Source organism: Babylonia areolata, chromosome 8 (assembly GCF_041734735.1).
Source record: "Babylonia areolata isolate BAREFJ2019XMU chromosome 8, ASM4173473v1, whole genome shotgun sequence".
Lineage (NCBI taxonomy): Eukaryota > Metazoa > Mollusca > Gastropoda > Neogastropoda > Buccinidae > Babylonia > Babylonia areolata.
The window spans coordinates 30,260,162-30,277,661 of NC_134883.1; the positions used below are offsets into that span (position 1 = coordinate 30,260,162).

The window sequence follows — 17,500 nt, forward strand, 5'->3', positions numbered from 1 at the left end:
TCACTACAAAGAGTGTAACACCTATTGAAAGCGGTCACTACAAAGAGTGTAACACCTATTGAAAGCGGTCACTACAAAGAGTGAAACACCTATTGAAAGCGGTCACTACAAAGAGTGTAACACCTATTGAAGGCGGTCACTACAAAGAGTGTAACACCTATTAAAGGCGGTCACTACAAAGAGTGTAACACCTATTGAAGGCGGTCACTAGACAGAGTGAAACACCTATTGAAGGGGTCACTAGATAGAGTGTAACACATACTGAAGGCGGTCAATAGAGTGAAACACCTATTGAAGGTGGTCACTAGATAGAGTGTTACACCCGCTGAAGGCGGTCACTAGAGAGACTGAAACACCTGCTGAAGGTAGTGACTTAAAGACTGAAACACCTGCTGAAGGTGGTGACTTAAAGACTGAAACACTTGCTGAAGGTGGTGACTTAAAAGACTGAAACACCTGCTGAAGGTGGTGACTTAAAGACTGAAACACCTGCTGAAGGTGGTGGCTTAAAGACTGAAACACCTGCTGAAGGTGGTGACTTAAAAGACTGAAACACCTGCTGAAGGTGGTGACTTAAAAGACTGAAACACCTGCTGAAGGTGGTGACTTAAAGACTGAAACACCTGCTGAAGGTGGTGACTTAAAGACTGAAACACCTGCTGAAGGTGGTGACTTAAAATACTGAAACACCTACTGAAGGTGGTGACTTAAAGACAGTAACACCCGCTGAAGGTAGTGTCTTAAAAGACTGAAACACCTGCTGAAAGTGGTTTCTTAAAAGACTGAAACACCTGCTGAAGGTGGTGACTTAAAGACTGAAACGCCTGCTGAAGGTGGTGGCTTAAAGACTGAAACACCTGCTGAAGGTGGTGGCTTAAAGACTGAAACACCTGCTGAAGGTGGTGGCTTAAAGACTGAAACAGCTGCTGAATGTGGTCAAAGTGGATGATGGTTAAGTGGTAACGCTCTGTAAACGAGAGAATACTGGGCACAAGGGCGTGAATTCCATACTCACCGGAATTTTCTCCCTCTCCACTAGACCTTGAGTGGTTCTCTGAACGCTGGTCATTCAGGTGAGGCAATCAACAGAAGTCCCGTGTGTAGCTTGCACTTTGCGCACGTAAAAGAACCCACGACAATGAAAGGATTTATGGCTGCCATACAACACATTGATTACAGATGTTTCTTAAAGAGTGAATGTAGAACAGTAACAATATTAAATACAAGTCTCAAAGATCCACGCATCCACTTCTAAGTAGGATAATCATTCAGATTTAAACGTTTATTAGAGAAAAAAATCGTTAGCCACCACCACCACCACCACTACTACTACCGTTCTATACTCCCGTACTGACCTGTGTCACACAGGTGGACAGAGAGTCCCGTGTTGTCCATCCAGCCAGGTTGACAGCCCTGTGGACAATGTCCAGTGACGGGGTCACACACTGACCCCTCCCTGCAGTGTCCACACTTCTCCCGGCAGTCCTGTCCGTAGGTCTTGTTCTGGCAGTCTGGAGCAAGAGAGGACAATCCTCTGTTCAGTGCTACAGAACTGTAGGATTGTACTCGGGTGTTTCGTGCTTTGAGTACAACGTTTGCATCTCCCTCTCTTTCTTTCTTTCTGTCTATTCTATCGTGTTCATCCTTTGAGTATCGGTCTGGTTGATTCTCTGGAGGCCCGTGTGTATCTACATGTCATCGTGTGAGTGTGTGTGTGTGTGTGTGTGTGTGTGTGTGTGTGTGTGTGTGTGTGTGTGTGTTTTGGTACAACATTCCATTAAAACAGTTAAAAAGGCGACACATTAAAAAAAATTATTTGATGATCATATTTTCCTCTCCTTTCCACCGTATTTATCTGCTTGTCACTGTCACTGTCTTTTTTTGTGTGTGTTTTTTTTTTCTTTTTTTGTGGTCTGTCTGTCTGTCCGTATGTGTTTCTGTCTCTCTTTGTGTCTATGTCTCTTTTTCTGTCGCTGTCTGTCTGCCCCCAACCCCCCTCGCCCCCCTCTCTCTCTCGGTTGACATAAACATAATACACACGTTTTTGTTTCAACTTCCTCTTCCCACGTCAAGGGAAACAATTCTGAAACAATTTGCTGTTTATTTGTATTATGAATCGCAGTGTCCTACGCAGCTGATTATTACAAATAGTTCAGCTCACCTTTTGTCAATGTGTACTGCCATCAGTATGGTTGTTTATCATTTTTGAACGCGTGTTTATAGCCAAGATCCACCTTCATGGTATCTGTGGCCTTTCTTCAATAAAGTATGTGTATCTGTATCTGTGTCCGTTTGATGTGATCCATGACATTCAGTGTCATCCGGAACATCTGAACACGTTGATGAAGCAATGGACGCTACCATTATATCACTGTAGAATCAAAATCAATTGAACAGCTGATGTATAGCAAAGATTAGGAAGCTTATCTCGGGATAAATGTAAACAGGCAGATGAGTTACTGAATATCTAAAGAAATATGTGCAACAGAACTGTATATACTACGAAACAAACACACCCTCTCATAACACTGTTCACATCACGAGGTGATATTTAAATTTTCTGAGATTGAGATAGAGAGAGAGAGAGACTTTGTGTCTGTGCGGGTCACCCTCTGTTAACGTTTCTGCCATGTTCACCTTCATCACCAGGCTTCAGTGTTTTTCAGCCATTTCCTTTCACACACCGGACTACCTTCACACGTGATCTTCTCGGTTTGAGCGGACTGACCAGACTCTGACGTGCAGCTGATTACTTGTCAGATGTGCTGGAACAGACTCTTAAAGAGGTCAGTTTATCTCCATGATCATTCATCTTTTCCTTTCACAAGACAGCAGCTTTACGACAGCAGCCTTACCTTTGTCACACAGTGGAGGCTGTTTTCCTACAGGACATGGGCAGTAGCCGTTCGTCTTGTTGCACACAGCATTATTCAGACAGCGGCCACATCTCTGCCTACAGTTCAGACCATACAAACCATCCTGGCATGCTGCAACAGAAAACAAGAGGAGACGCCCTCGAGGTTCAGAAACAGAAAAAAAAGAAGAAAAAGAAACAAGGAACAAAAACAAAAAAGAAAGAATGACTGAGGGAAACTGGAGAGGTAGTTTTCGTTTTTCAGCTTCTCAAGGAGGCGTCACTGCGTTCGGACAAATCCATATACGCTACATCACATCTGATAGGCAGATGCCTGACCAGTAGCATGATCTAAAGTGCTTAGTCAGGCCCTGAGTGCATGCATATGTATTTGTGTACACATCAAAGTGGATTTCTTCCGCAGATTTTTGCCAGAAGACAACATTCATGCTGCCATGGGTTCTTTTTCAGTTGCGTACCGGACATCGGTTTATCTTCTCGAGAACCCGCATGACGAGGCGGTCAGTTTGATTTCCCAGTCAAACTTGGGAGAAAGGGCGCGACCGGGATTCGAACCCAGACCCTCCAGGATACTGTATTGACAAATAAGCGTCCTAACTATTCTGCCACATTCCTCCGAGGAAATTAAGGGTAAGATTCAATCTTTCATGTCCCCGGACTCTCCTCCTTCGATCCTTTCTCCAACACACTCTTTGACATGTTCAGGAAAATCAGTCAGTAAACATGGAGTGAAACACTGACCTCCTGTATAGGCATCCGTCGATTAGGGTTGATCATGGGTGAACATCCTGTTCATCTTGGCTATCTGCTGGTCTGGAGCAACTTCGCTTATGGCTGTAGAGGCCAATGCGGGAATGACAGTCTCTGTCGCACACATCGCAACTGTGTGTCGTGTCTCGTCTGCTGCAGCTGTTGCGCTCTTTTCTGTGTGCTCGTTTGTCTGCCGCTTCATTCAACAGTTTGTCTTCCCCTGTCTTGAGGTGTTGGTTCAGGGTACTTCACCACCTTGTGTGGTCAGCTGCGAGATTCTCCCAGGACGAGCTGTCAATGTCCAGCGCTTTCATGTCTCTCTTGCAGATATCTTCACTGCGCAGCTGTGGGCGGCCGGTGGTTCTTTTCCCAGATGTCTTTGGGGATGCGGCTATTCTCCATGCGGCGGTCATGTCTCAGTGGGCAGGCTGCGCTGTCTGAGCAAGGTGAACGTGCTGGGAAAGTTGACGCGGGACAGGACCACGGCGTTGGGCACTGTCTTGCCAGGGTATGCCCAGGATACAGCGGATGCTTCTCAAGTGGGAGGTGTTGAGCCTTCTCTCCTGCCTGGCATATGTGGTCCGTGTCTCGCTGCGGTACAGCAGTGTGCTGACGCAGGCATTGCAGTACACTGCAGTCTTTGTCTTCACCGTCAGCTTCTGGTTTGTCCACACTCGGCTTGTGAGGCGAGCAAGTGTTGCAGCTGCCTTCCCGATCCTCTTGTCAATTTCACTAAGGAGAGGTTATCGGAGATGGTAGAGCCGAGGTAGGTGAACTGGTGGACAACGTCAAACTTGTAGTTGTGGTGGTTCCTCTGTGCCCTGCCCCAAGATGTTTGTCTTCTTCAGGCTGATGGTCAGTCCGAAATCCTCACAGGCCTAGGAGAAGCGGTCCATCAGTGCCTGTAGCTACTGCTGGGTGCGTGTCGTCACTGCTGCGAGTTCAGCAAACAGCATGTCTCTGATGAGGGCTTCACGAACCTTTGTCTTGGCTCTGAGGCGGGCGAGATTGAACAGTCTGCCATCTGATCTGCATCGTAGATATATTCCCTCTTTTGCTGCACCAATCGAGCAGTGGTTTATAACTGGTATCTGCTGCCTCCCGTTTTGTGTCTACGCCACAGGCAAAGCCGGAGTGTCCTCTCCGGTCGTGGGAGTAAGCTTTGGATGTATAATGCAGGATGTAAGCCTGGGCGGTGTTTAACGGAGGACGGGCTGTCGCCCATGCAGCACGTTCCCCTCTCCACGACTCTGATGGATCCAAAGGAACAGCAAAGCCGTTACAGTTTGGCACCAGCGCCGTCGCAGGAGTTGCCAGAACGAGGTTGAGTACAACGACCTTAGGGATTCAAATTCCGGATTTCGATAGGGTTTACCTCCCCCCAGCCCCCCCTCACCCAGCCTTTGGACAGCCACGACCGACCTGCAAGACAGCAGGAGACTCGTGGAGAGTGGGAGCGTCCAATTCCCGTGCAGGTGTACTCTCTCTCTCCCTCTCTCTCTCACTCGCGCGCGCGAGTGTGTGTGTTAGTGAATGCCCGGTTTAACGGTCATTGGAAGGGTTACAGTCCCCACAGTTTAATTCATCTTTTTAGTTGTAGACGTAGCTTTGGGTTCCTCTTGCAAGACAATGCATTTCTCCACTTGACGTTCACACTGTGGATGCTGACCACCTTCTACGAGGGACGAACAATCCAATCCTGCAGCAGCAGCGGTCCCGGTTACAGACCTCGTCTTGGAAGAGGTGCACCGTCAACGACTGAGTGAATGGAAACAATGCACAGAGTCCAGGGAAGGGTGAGGGGAGGAGCAGAGGGGAAAAGTGGGAGCGGGAGCGGATGGGGAAAGACACTGGTAGAAGTATTACGATACTCACGTGTCTGACATTTGTGACGGTACCAGCCAGGCTCACACAGCAGACAATCTCCAGTCTCTTTGTCACACGCCGCCCCGTCCTTGCAGTGTCCACATGTCTCCCTGCAGTTAATGCCGTAGCTACCGTCCTCACATCCTGGGAAAAAAAGGGGGAATCACAAGCCAGGTTTTAGTTGAGGCCAAGAGCATCGAACATTCGATATCAAACAAAGTTCAGTCACATTTGCTCCCGCATGCCACACACACTCAAGCCAATGTTAGTGTTGTGTTGTGTCAGGGAGAATGCGTTGCTACAGTACAACACCACTTTTTTCCCTGTCTACAAGTGTATTTGTTCCTCTGTAAAAATGGATTTTTTTGTTTTAGAATGTTGCCAGGGATAACCCTTTTCGTGCTTTTTATTTATTTATTTATTTATTTTTTTTTTTTTACATGTGTTGGGTGCATGGCGCACACGTAACCTTGGTTAAGCATCTCATCAAAACGACTAGCATTCAGGCCACTACTCAAGATTTAGTAGATGGCGAGGGGATGGGGTTTAAATTCCGGTCCTTATCTGGGAATCGAACGAGTGGTTATTCAGTTCGTAGTCAGGCGCATTACCATTAGGCTACCACTACACTTAGGACACCATGAACATCTGCTCTATTTGAGACCTTTACTGATAAATCTGGCTCGCCAAGCGCCTATAAAATGCAGATTAAATATCTATCATCTTACATTGTGTCACTAGAAAATTTGAAGGTAGTTCAGTTTTCACAAAGGTCATTTTGAGACGTAGGTTAGTTGCATACTTCGGTGTTTTTCAGAAGATTGTGTCGTCGTGAAAACAGGGCTGATTGTTATTTACGAGACTACCGTGATGAGGTGAAATTTGTCGCATGTGACATTCATCATTGTCATGTTACTGATAGCCTCACACAACGCAACGTGCTGTGTGCAGTCAGTCATTTTTTTATGACGATGACTGTGCTTTTCACCCCCTAATCTCACGCCCTTGTCGCACGAGAAACGGAATCCACTGGATCCCATTCATACACCAGACGCTGCTGAGCGGCACAGGTTACCTTCCTGACACAGGGGCATCTGCCAGCCAGCGGCACAGCTGGAACAGGAGCCGTCCTCACGGTCACAGTATGCGCGGTTCCAACATTGTCCACACTGCTGGGAACAGTTCAGTCCGTACGTTCTCCACTGGCAGTCTGATATTGGGGAAAATAGAAACCCGCTCACACCATTCACGCGAGCATACACGTACAAACGTACATTCACGTTCATGAACATACACGCACACAAGCAAACACACACACACACACATACACACACACACACACACACAGACACACACACACACACACACACACATACACACCACACACACACACACACACACACACACAAACACACACACAGAGTCATGATTTCTTGTCACAGCAAAGACAACATATTCTACAACTGCAACTTCTACTATTACTGAAAATACTGCTGTTGCTATTGCTACGACTACTACTACAACTTTTTAATTTGTTTAAAAATTATGATTATTCTTATTCTTTTTTTTTCTGCCCTGTCATCTGCACCGTTTCAGTGGCATTGCTCCCACGCCGCTCATTCCGAGTTCCCCATACACAGCTACACCCGGGTTAGTCTGTCACACTTCCAACGTCGGCAGTCCGCAGGGAACTATCGATGCTAGGTCGCCAGGAGGCCACACACCAGAGGAGAACCTGCACTGCTGCTGAGTCACTTCGGTGATGTTCAGTGGTGCCTGTTCTGATTTAACGTACTTAAGACACCACCTACTAAGCCCCCTACTGACGACAATAATGGCTCAGTCGCGGAGTCAGACTGAGTGAACGTCCCTCCCAGAGTGGAGACCACCGCCACGTCCCTCCAGCAACAGCCACCCACGAATCTGCCGACACTGAAGGCATTGACAGGACTCACCCCATGCACGGAAGTGGAGGGGTATCGAAACTGAGGTCACCATGACAGTAGGGCATGAAAGGCCACAGACTTTGGGACATTTTTGTTTGTATTGGTAATGATGAAGAATGAGGGGGATGACGATGATGATAACGATGTTGCTATGAAGGTCTATTTTGGTTTGGGACTTCGTGAAAAGGCTGTACTCTACGCTTTACTTTCATAATGATATCCCGGCGTCAACCAGGCCCGAGGGATACAGACACTTGCAGTGTTGGTCAGGTAATTAGAGCAACACAACCAAACACGCATCTGTGAAGTGGATGACACTCGACTGTGTGGTCCCAGTCTCCCCATCTAAGCCCATAGTACTCTCAACTCCGCTGAGATTCGAACCCGCGTCCTCCCAACCGTCAGTCCGAGACTACTTCCACTACTACTCCTGCTGCTGCTGTTGTTGTTGCTGCTGCTGCTGCTACTACTACTACTACTACTACCACTGGTATGATAAAGTTAATGAAGATATTTTATCTTTACTCCTGTCCACGTCTGAAAGATCGTTCAATCCATTCCATTTGACGACTCCATGCACCTTTCAGTTTTATCCAGTCATAGTCTTCGTCCTGTCCATCCTGTCTGACCCCTAAGTGCTATTCCGATTCGCATGCCAATCCATTCACCTAGAACTCCACCCTGCTGTGTTCCACCACAGCACTTTACCTGGTCGCCATCAGCACCACCCGTTCTGACACGCCCTTCAAGTGTCATAGAAAAGAATCTTGGTCATTCTGGAGGATAACAGCATAGTAACAGTGACAGTGTTAATACAAAATGTAGATAAAGATCTGAGTAATCGTTCGCCAATACGTGAAACAATAAAGTACAGTCAGCCCCCCCTCTCTCCCCCCACCCCCAATAGTTCTGTATTAACGATACGTTGTCGGTGATATGACAGATCACGTGAACTGTATCATAGATCAATTGACCTTTTTCCAGCCCCATCGACCACTTCGTTCCAATGGCATTACCCACATGGCATTTCCAGCGCCCTACCCCCAACCCGCTATGCATAGTTTCACACAGTCTCATCAGCGCGCAGTCTCAGTCCCAGCAGCCCACAGAGAGCAATCAATGTAAAGTCCGTCCACACTGCCCAATCAGCCAACTCACCGTCACGACACGTGATTCCCTTCTTGCCAGGGGGACAGGCGGGGCAATGGCCGGTTGATTTGTCACACCACGTCCCGTTCAGACAGGTCCACGTGCACTCCGTGCAACGACTCGAGTAAGAGTACTGCTTGTAGTATCCATCAAGGCAGTCTGCTCACAATCAAAACAACAAGAGCACTTTATTATTATTATCATTATTATTGTCATCATCATCACCAATTGATTAATCAATGGATTAATTGATAATTAATTTTTGCTGCCCCATAATCTGCTCCGTTTCAGTGGCATTACTCTCAAGCCGCCCCATTCCTTGCCCCCCATACACAGCCACAGCGTCTGTCGCAAACCCAGCGTCGGCAGTCCACATGGAGCCATCGATCTCAGGTCGCCAGGAGGCTACACGCCAGAGGAGACCTTGCACTGATAGGGCATAAAAAAAAGGTTTGACTGCCTGGGTTCTTTCAAAACAGGATACAAAAAACAAGAAGAAAAAATTATGAACCCACTTGGGAGAGGAGAAGTTGAGTACTTCGACTCGTAGAGTCTTCAAAGCAACTGAAGATAGCAGCAGTCACAAGTGCAGTTTTCTGGCTGTTGAATAAAAATCTCTTGTCTTGAGAACTGATATTGCACTGATACTTAGTCACTTCAGTGTTTATTCTGATTAAATGTTCTTTGGACACCACCTGCTAAGCTCCCTACTGACGACATTAATGGCCTAGCCGCGGAGCTAGACTGAGTTAGCGTCCTCCCCACATCCCTCCAACGACAGTCCCCCTTTAATCTGCTAACACCGAAGACCTTGGCAGGACTCACCCCAAGAAACAGAGTGGATGGGTGTAGAGACCGCGGTCACCATGAGAGGAGGGCATGAAAAGCCACATTAATTTGTGATTTAAAAACATGATGATGAAAGAGGAAGATGATGGTGATGATGACGATGCTGCTATGGAGGTCCATTTAGATTTGGGACTACGTGGCATGGCTGTGCTCTGTGCTTCCTGTCATAATGACATCCCGGCGTTAATCAGGCCTGAGAAATACAGACATGAGAAGTTTTGGTCATGGAATTGTTGTTGTTCTTGTTCTTCTTGGTTTAAATAATCTTTAATTGTTCAACAATACACATGATTACAATGTAGTCAATGATAAAAAAAGCATCAACAAGCTTAAAGCTTATACTGTGCTCACAACGTTGCATTTCTTCTTCTTCTTATTGTTGTTGTTGTTGTTGTTGTTAGTGTTGTTGTTGTTGTTAGTGTTGTTGTTGTTGCTGCTGTTCCTATTGTTTTTACTTTTATCATTATCACTGATGGTGTCGGTAATGATGTTGTTAGTATCGTATTTTTTGTGCATACATTAGACAAACCGACAAAAAGCAACAAAAAACAAAACAAAACAAAACAAACAAGAAAATAACAAGAAAAAGACAACAACGGGCATATCAACATTACACAATGTACTGGTCTCCATGCGCAGTTTACTTCTTTCAAAAATTTCAACAGTTTCTTCAACAAAGAGTCAGCATGACACAGACAGCAAGCACTGAAACAACAGCATACATAATTTCCACAGACATCTGGAGTTTGCTTCGGAAAATAGTGTGTAAGGTAACGTATCAATGATCACGATGATGACAGTAACGACGATGATGATACATGCAGTAAATCAAACTGGGCTTTACAAATAAGGAATATAATATCTAATATTCCCAACAACCGCTAAGGCATCACAGACGCGAATAAGTTAATGGAAAGCTGAGTTCTATCATGTATGCTTTTGCCTCAAACCTGTAGTAAGAAGAAACAGTTGACCATTGAAGAGCAAGACATTTCTTGAAAGAAATCAAGGCGACGCTCTTTAGAACCCACAAAAGCGCTGAGGTGGAGGTCTGCTTTGATAACTTGAAAAGGCTAATCAATCTGTCATTGTGCAACAACCTCCTCCAGTGCAGTATTCTGGGGGCCAGGGAATTACCACCTCAATATATGTTCACGAGGCTACAGAAAACTGCCGATCATATGAGAACTCTAGTGGTGCATACACAATGCAGATGACTGGAAGAAAAGAACCAAAACCGCAGCTGGCAACTGAAACTAAAGTCAAAGCCCATGGCTTAGATTACTTAAGGACTTTTCTGGTTTATAATAGTGTTTACAGTGTCAGACCTTTATGAAAGTGCATGTACCCTGATGCTCTTCTTTGCTTCAGCCTATTGGGTCTAAAAGGTCCATGAAGAGAATCCTCTGGCTTTCACGATGGAAATGTTTTCAGTCTGTCAGGGCCACGTTTATACAGACCTGCTGGCCCTACTCTGTGAGCAGAAACACGCAGATCAAATTGTGCACGTCAGTCCGTGTCTGCAGTCGGTGTCAGCAGTCGCGGCGGGAGGGGGGGGGAGGGGGGTTGGGGGGTTGTTGAGGAGTGGCAGGGAGTGGGGAGGTGTGAGGGTGTGTTATAGATACACAAAAACACCTGACGTGCACCCACCCCATAAAAGGAAGTATAGAGGCCTGCATGGTGGAGTACCAACGTATAAACGAGCGAATGTGGGATCAGTCAATCAACCAATCAATCAATCAACCAAATCGCTTTCATGTCCTCAAAGATCATAAAATAAAAAAATAGATTGTGGGCAACACGATACCAGGAGATAAGTACATTAGATCAACAGTTGAGTACTGGAGATGAAGGTCAAGGACGCAGACGAACAGAGACAGAGAGAGAGAGAGAGAGAGAGAGATCTGATGGGAACCACTTACCGATGCAGTCTGGAGGATTCAGATTGTGGTCACACTCTGTGCACAGGCCTGTGTCCTGATGGCACTTCACACACGGGGAATGGGGACAGTACTGCTTGCACCGATCACCATGACGACCATCAGGACAGCCTGAAACCCGTTATCACCTCATCACCTCATATTATCAGTGTTGACAGTCATACCATCTGGTCACCTTAGCACAACACACACACACACACACACACACACACACACACACACACACACACACCTGATGTTCGTCCTTCGGATTCGAAGATGACCATGGCTTCAAATTTCAGATGGAAGATCGGTGGCTGTGGGTCCGGAGGTGACTGATGAGGCCAATCCGGGCCCTGAAGGCTCGCCCACATGTGGGACACAAGTGAGTGTGTGTTGCTGTGGCAGTGGATGCTGCTCGGGCTTTGCGCACAGCACGTTTTCGTTGCGCCTCGGTAGTGCACCTGGCTTCAGCTGCACGGGCTCCTGTGGTGATCTTGCTGCGCCAAGCTGGACGGTCCAGAGTAAGTGATTCACACGTGTTGATGTCGACGCCCAGATCTTTGAAGGATACTTTGTAGCGTTTCTTCTGCCCTCCAACTGAACGCTTGCCCTGACACAGTTCTCCGTACAGCAGCTGCTTATAGGCAGTCGACTGTCTGGCATTTTGACCACATGTCCAGCCCACCTGACTTCTTGGGCTTTCTGCAGGAGGGTGTAGACGCTGCAGAGGCCAACTCATTCCATGACTTCCGTGTCGGGGACACACACACACACGCGCGCGCGCGCGCAAAGTAAAACATACACCTATACACAGAGAGACACACACGTGTACACAGGCATGGAAATCCATCTCCCCCCTTTCTCTCTCTCTCTCTCTCTTTATACATACATCCATCCATATATATATATATATATATATATATATATATATATATATATATGTGTGTGTGTGTGTGTGTGTGTGTGTGTGTGTGTGTGTGTGTGTGTGTGTACATACATATTTTTTTCCTTCTTCATATACATTGATAGATCTTTGCTGGATTACCGACAAACGGGAATGGGCTTTGTATTTCTTGCCATATAGTAGTAAATACAAAAGTTGTATCGGTAAACGGAGATAAGCAGGTTTACTGGTAGTATAAACGTCTTTGATTTTCTTTATCCATTTCTTTTTTCCCCTTGCACAGGAGGTTATATTTCTCCATACAGTTATACAAATAAACGCATCACAACGGGTTTTTATTGGAGAAAAAAATAACACAAAAAACAAAAGAGATCTATTCAATAACCAAAGAAAACAACACGGTAAACATTTCGCAAGTTATATTTTATAATTCGTGAAAAAGTGAAATCATGTATAATTTGTTAACTTTTAAAGGGACTCAAATTATTTTCCCCCCTGACACCATCACCTCTGTCATATCGTGGAATTTCTAACAATGACTGGACAGATGGGACAACAAAGGAACAAGCTGAGACAGCTTTTGATTCTGAAGATTTACAGATATTCCAGTGGCTATACATTCCAGTAACTGTACATAAATGACTCTGTCGCGCTGGAATAATTTCAAACACGTTATGAAATAACTTGAAAACTGACGTTTGAATAAATGCTAAGAAAAAATCAATTCTAAAAGAAAACAAACAAACAAAAAAAACACACAAACAAACAAACAAACAAAAACCCACATTGTTAAAAACTTTATATCAACCGTTTTACCAGAACAAATTGTTCCTATGGTGATTCTTCAGCTCATCAATATATAAACTGAATATGGATGATTTGATAAATGTACTGACCATTGCATTTGCCGGTCAGCGGATCACAGCCCCGTGAAGCACAATAAGAACTGCATGCCCTACAATTTCCACCGCCGCCAATGTAGTACCCTTCCCTGCACACTGAAAACAAAGAGAAAAAAGAATGAACCGTCACCACCAGCATCATACACCACTCTGTCACGAGGAAATGGTAAAGCATCCTCATGTTTCAAGTCACAAGAAAAAGGTAATGAATGTATTCACACACACACACACACACACACACACACACACCCGCACACACACACACACACACTCACGCCCGCACACACACACACACACACGCACATACCGGTCCAACATACAGCTCATCTTACCCATAAACTGCAGCCAGATGCTAAACAGTCACTTTCCCGTTCGTAGCCAAACAATACTGACACAATTGTTATCAGATAGCACGCCACCCACTGTCGTCTAACATTTTACCTACTCACTCGCCATGGCACCCGCCCTTTTCTCACTTATTTGTTTCCTTTCAAAGAGAATGAATTTCTTTAAACCAATCAGTGCATCAATGGAAAAGAAATGACTGAATCAACCAGTCAACCAGCCTGTCAGCCAGTCAGTCAGTCAATTAATCAATCAGTTAAACAATTAACGAAATCGACTGACACAACGACCACGCAAGCACATAACAGAATCAAAGCCATTAATCCATCATCAAAGCCAGTGCAGCAGAGGGTGTCAGCTGCCCAGAGTTCCCTAACCTGTGCAGGCAGGAGGTTTGAAGTCGTCGTGGCAAGCCGTACACTGGCCGTCACGGTCACAAAGTTGACACCGTGGAGTCTTGCTGGAGCAGCTGTGCTGACATCTGTCGCCATACATGCCGGGACTGCATTCTGGACATGAACAAAGTAACATACAAGCCAGAATTACCTTGTGACATGAACGGTCAAAGTGACATACAAGCCAGAATTACCATCTGACATGAACATTTAAACTGACATACAAGCCAGAATTACCACCTGACATGAACAGTTAAACTAACATACAAGCCAGAATTACCATCTGACATAAACAGTTAAATTGACTTACAAGCCAGAATTACCACCTGACATGAACAGTTAAACTGACTTACAAGCCACAATTACCACCTGACATGAACAGTTAAACTGACATACAAGCCAGAATTACCATCTGACATGAACAGTTAAACTGACTTACAAGCCACAATTACCACCTGACATGAACAGTTAAACTGACATACAAGCCAGAATTACCACCTGACATGAACAGTTAAACTGACTTACAAGCCACAATTACCACCTGACATGAACAGTTAAACTGACATACAAGCCACAATTACCACCTGACATGAACAGTTAAACTGACATACAAGCCAGAATTACCACCTGACATGAACAGTTAAACTGACTTACAAGCCACAATTACCACCTGACATGAACAGTTAAACTGACATACAAGCCAGAATTACCATCTGACATGAACAGTTAAACTGACATACAAGCCAGAATTACCACCTGACATGAACAGTTAAACTGACTTACAAGCCACAATTACCACCTGACATGAACAGTTAAACTGACATACAAGCCAGAATTACCATCTGACATGAACAGTTAAACTGACTTACAAGCCACAATTACCACCTGACATGAACAGTTAAACTGACATACAAGCCAGAATTACCATCTGACATGAACAGTTAAACTGACATACAAGCCAGAATTACCATCTGACATGAACAGTTAAACTGACTTACAAGCCACAATTACCACCTGACATGAACAGTTAAACTGACATACAAGCCAGAATTACCACCTGACATGAACAGTTAAACTGACATACAAGCCAGAATTACCATCTGACATGAACAGTTAAACTGACATACAAGCCACAATTACCACCTGACATGAACAGTTAAACTGACATACAAGCCAGAATTACCATCTGACATGAACAGTTAAACTGACATACAAGCCAGAATTACCACCTGATATGAACGGACAGAGTGACATACAAGCCAGAATTACCATCTGACATGAACGGTCAGACCGACTTACAAGCCAGAATTACCATCTGACATAAACGGTCAGACTGACTTACAAGCCACAATTACCATCTGACATGAACGGTCAAAGTGACATACAAGCCACAATTACCATCTGACTGAATGATCAAAATGAAGACAAACAGAAGAAAGAGAAGAATGGGAATATACATGACATAACAGAAAAACGAAACAGGAAAAAGATAGCGACCACTGTAAAAGAGGAAAAGGACGCTGAATAAAAGCAAAGGGAACGGAAAAACACCGAAATAGAGAAAGGACACTGGTTAGCAGAAGAGATAGAGATGTAAAAAAAGAAAAAGAAAAAAAAAAAAATTCCTGGTTGTTAAGTGTATGGTGATCACACCTCGTGTCGGAAAATGACACACACAAATGTTGGAGAGCACAAGGCGGAAAAATACAGCTAATATCCACAACATTTTAAAGCCACGTGAAAAAAAAATTGGTATTTGATTTGACTGTGCTTAAGTATTTAGCAAAATGTTTTGCATATATATATATATATATATATATATATATATATATATATATATATATATATATAGAGAGAGAGAGAGAGAGAGAGAGAGAGAGAGAGAGAGAGAGAGAGAGAGAGAGTTTGGAAGACTCTGCCAATCCGGAAATAAATGTGTTGTCTTTCAGAAATTTTCACCTGTTGTCTACTCCGTCTCCAGGTCTTCACAGGCAAGTTAAGAAAATTAAAACAAAATATCATGAAACGTGACGATTTGATTTTGAACTGAAGCGTTAAAGAAGAGACAACAGAATAATTTTGTCTTGAACTGGATGAAGTTTAACTCTCTCCATACGAACGGCGAAAGAGACGACGTTAACAGCGTTTCATCCCAATTACCATCATCAAAATATTGCAAGCGGAACGCTCTTATATTGAAGAGGTGAATGTTGACAACGAATACCACAGTTCCGACGACGGAAGCTAAAGGTTGGGTCATTGGACACCCGAGGGGTCTGTGTAGAGGAGAAGAGAGGACTGGCCGTACTGAGTGAGTTAACAGAAGAGGGCAATCGATGTGTACATCACTCCACAGAATGCTCAGCTCATCTGTAGGTCCTCCACAAGGGATGCACAGCACTTGTCTGCAGCTGTTTCCAAGTGATGGTTATTTCGTTCTTTGCGGATCTGACTGGCTTGCATGCACCCGTTACCAGCGGTGCAGAAAGTCTCTTACACATACAAGGAGCAGCTCCCCACAACTGGGAAACAACTTGCCGTGTGCCAGTGAAACCCCACTCTAACATTACATGGGCGCCAAGTGGAAACGAAAGAGGAAGGAATTATCCGAAAACGAGTTTTGTTGTTGTTGCGAAATGTGTGTGCAACAAAAGGAGCATGAACGGTGTTTAAACACCTGCTGAAAATCGCAAGTGTCTCCCTTTATCACATACACGAAGGCAATTAAGAAAAAAAGTATGCTTTTATTTCCTGAATCAACCAGTCACAAGGGGGTAATCCCCCTTCAAACTATTTTTCAGAAAATTTCACCAACTGCCTGTTCCACTTAATTCTGTCAGCAGAATAAAACCAGGCAGCAACGTAAAATGGCATTGTGAAGGAAGTAATTTGATTTTGAACTGAATCGAAGTGTGACAAAGGAGGCTAAAATACAATTTTAACAATTCCAAAAGAAACTCGGTTTTTCTTTGCTTCCAGTGGATGCAAGGTACAATATTTGATTGCAGCTTTGGCAAGCGATGGCCATTTCCTCTTTCGGGCACTCACCAGGTGTGAACGGTTGGCATTGCTAAATCAACAGATGCAGCCAGATTTCGCAAGTCCATCATATGCAAGAATCAGCTCTACAAACTTGGGAACAAACTCACGTGTACCAGAAAAAAGGCATCGAAAGTTGCAAAAACACCGAACGCCACAGAAAGAAGATGTTGAGATAGATATAAATATGACATCAAACATTGTCGTGACATCAATGTTTGGTCAACAATTCACAATAACAGAAAAGATTCCAGACAAGCTGACTATTCCAACGTTTCGACAGTCGACCTTTGAAAGGAGATTTCTTGATACGCAGCCTAAAAAGGGTAATCAAGAAAAAAAAAAGTGAAAATTCCTTTAGTCAGAAAAGTTACTTTTGAAAGTGTGCTCATCTCAATTACCTCCCCTAGGACATCAAGTCCGTATTGTCATTTACTGACGGAGAGATAGGGTTGTGTTCCTTTGCTGTTTCATCGATGTAACAATGCCTGACAGCACATGCCGTAAAACTTTCTACATGAAAACAAAGAATGAAATTATATATATAATTGTTATTGA

General features: G+C 44.5%; 1 protein-coding gene across 1 annotated transcript in view; it reads right to left on the minus strand.

The window, feature by feature from the left end:
* LOC143285266 (uncharacterized) overlaps positions 1 to 17,500 on the minus strand; it is a 65,907-nt gene that overhangs the window by 34,556 nt on the left and 13,851 nt on the right. Inside the window, exons 7-14 of the mRNA XM_076592524.1 lie at positions 13,886 to 14,017; positions 13,158 to 13,259; positions 11,358 to 11,486; positions 8,596 to 8,745; positions 6,567 to 6,701; positions 5,501 to 5,635; positions 2,856 to 2,987; positions 1,356 to 1,511 (exon numbers count right to left, since the gene is read on the minus strand). Coding sequence (XP_076448639.1) covers positions 1,356 to 1,511; positions 2,856 to 2,987; positions 5,501 to 5,635; positions 6,567 to 6,701; positions 8,596 to 8,745; positions 11,358 to 11,486; positions 13,158 to 13,259; positions 13,886 to 14,017 — 1,071 coding nt within the window. The remainder of the gene's footprint in view (positions 1 to 1,355; positions 1,512 to 2,855; positions 2,988 to 5,500; positions 5,636 to 6,566; positions 6,702 to 8,595; positions 8,746 to 11,357; positions 11,487 to 13,157; positions 13,260 to 13,885; positions 14,018 to 17,500) is intronic.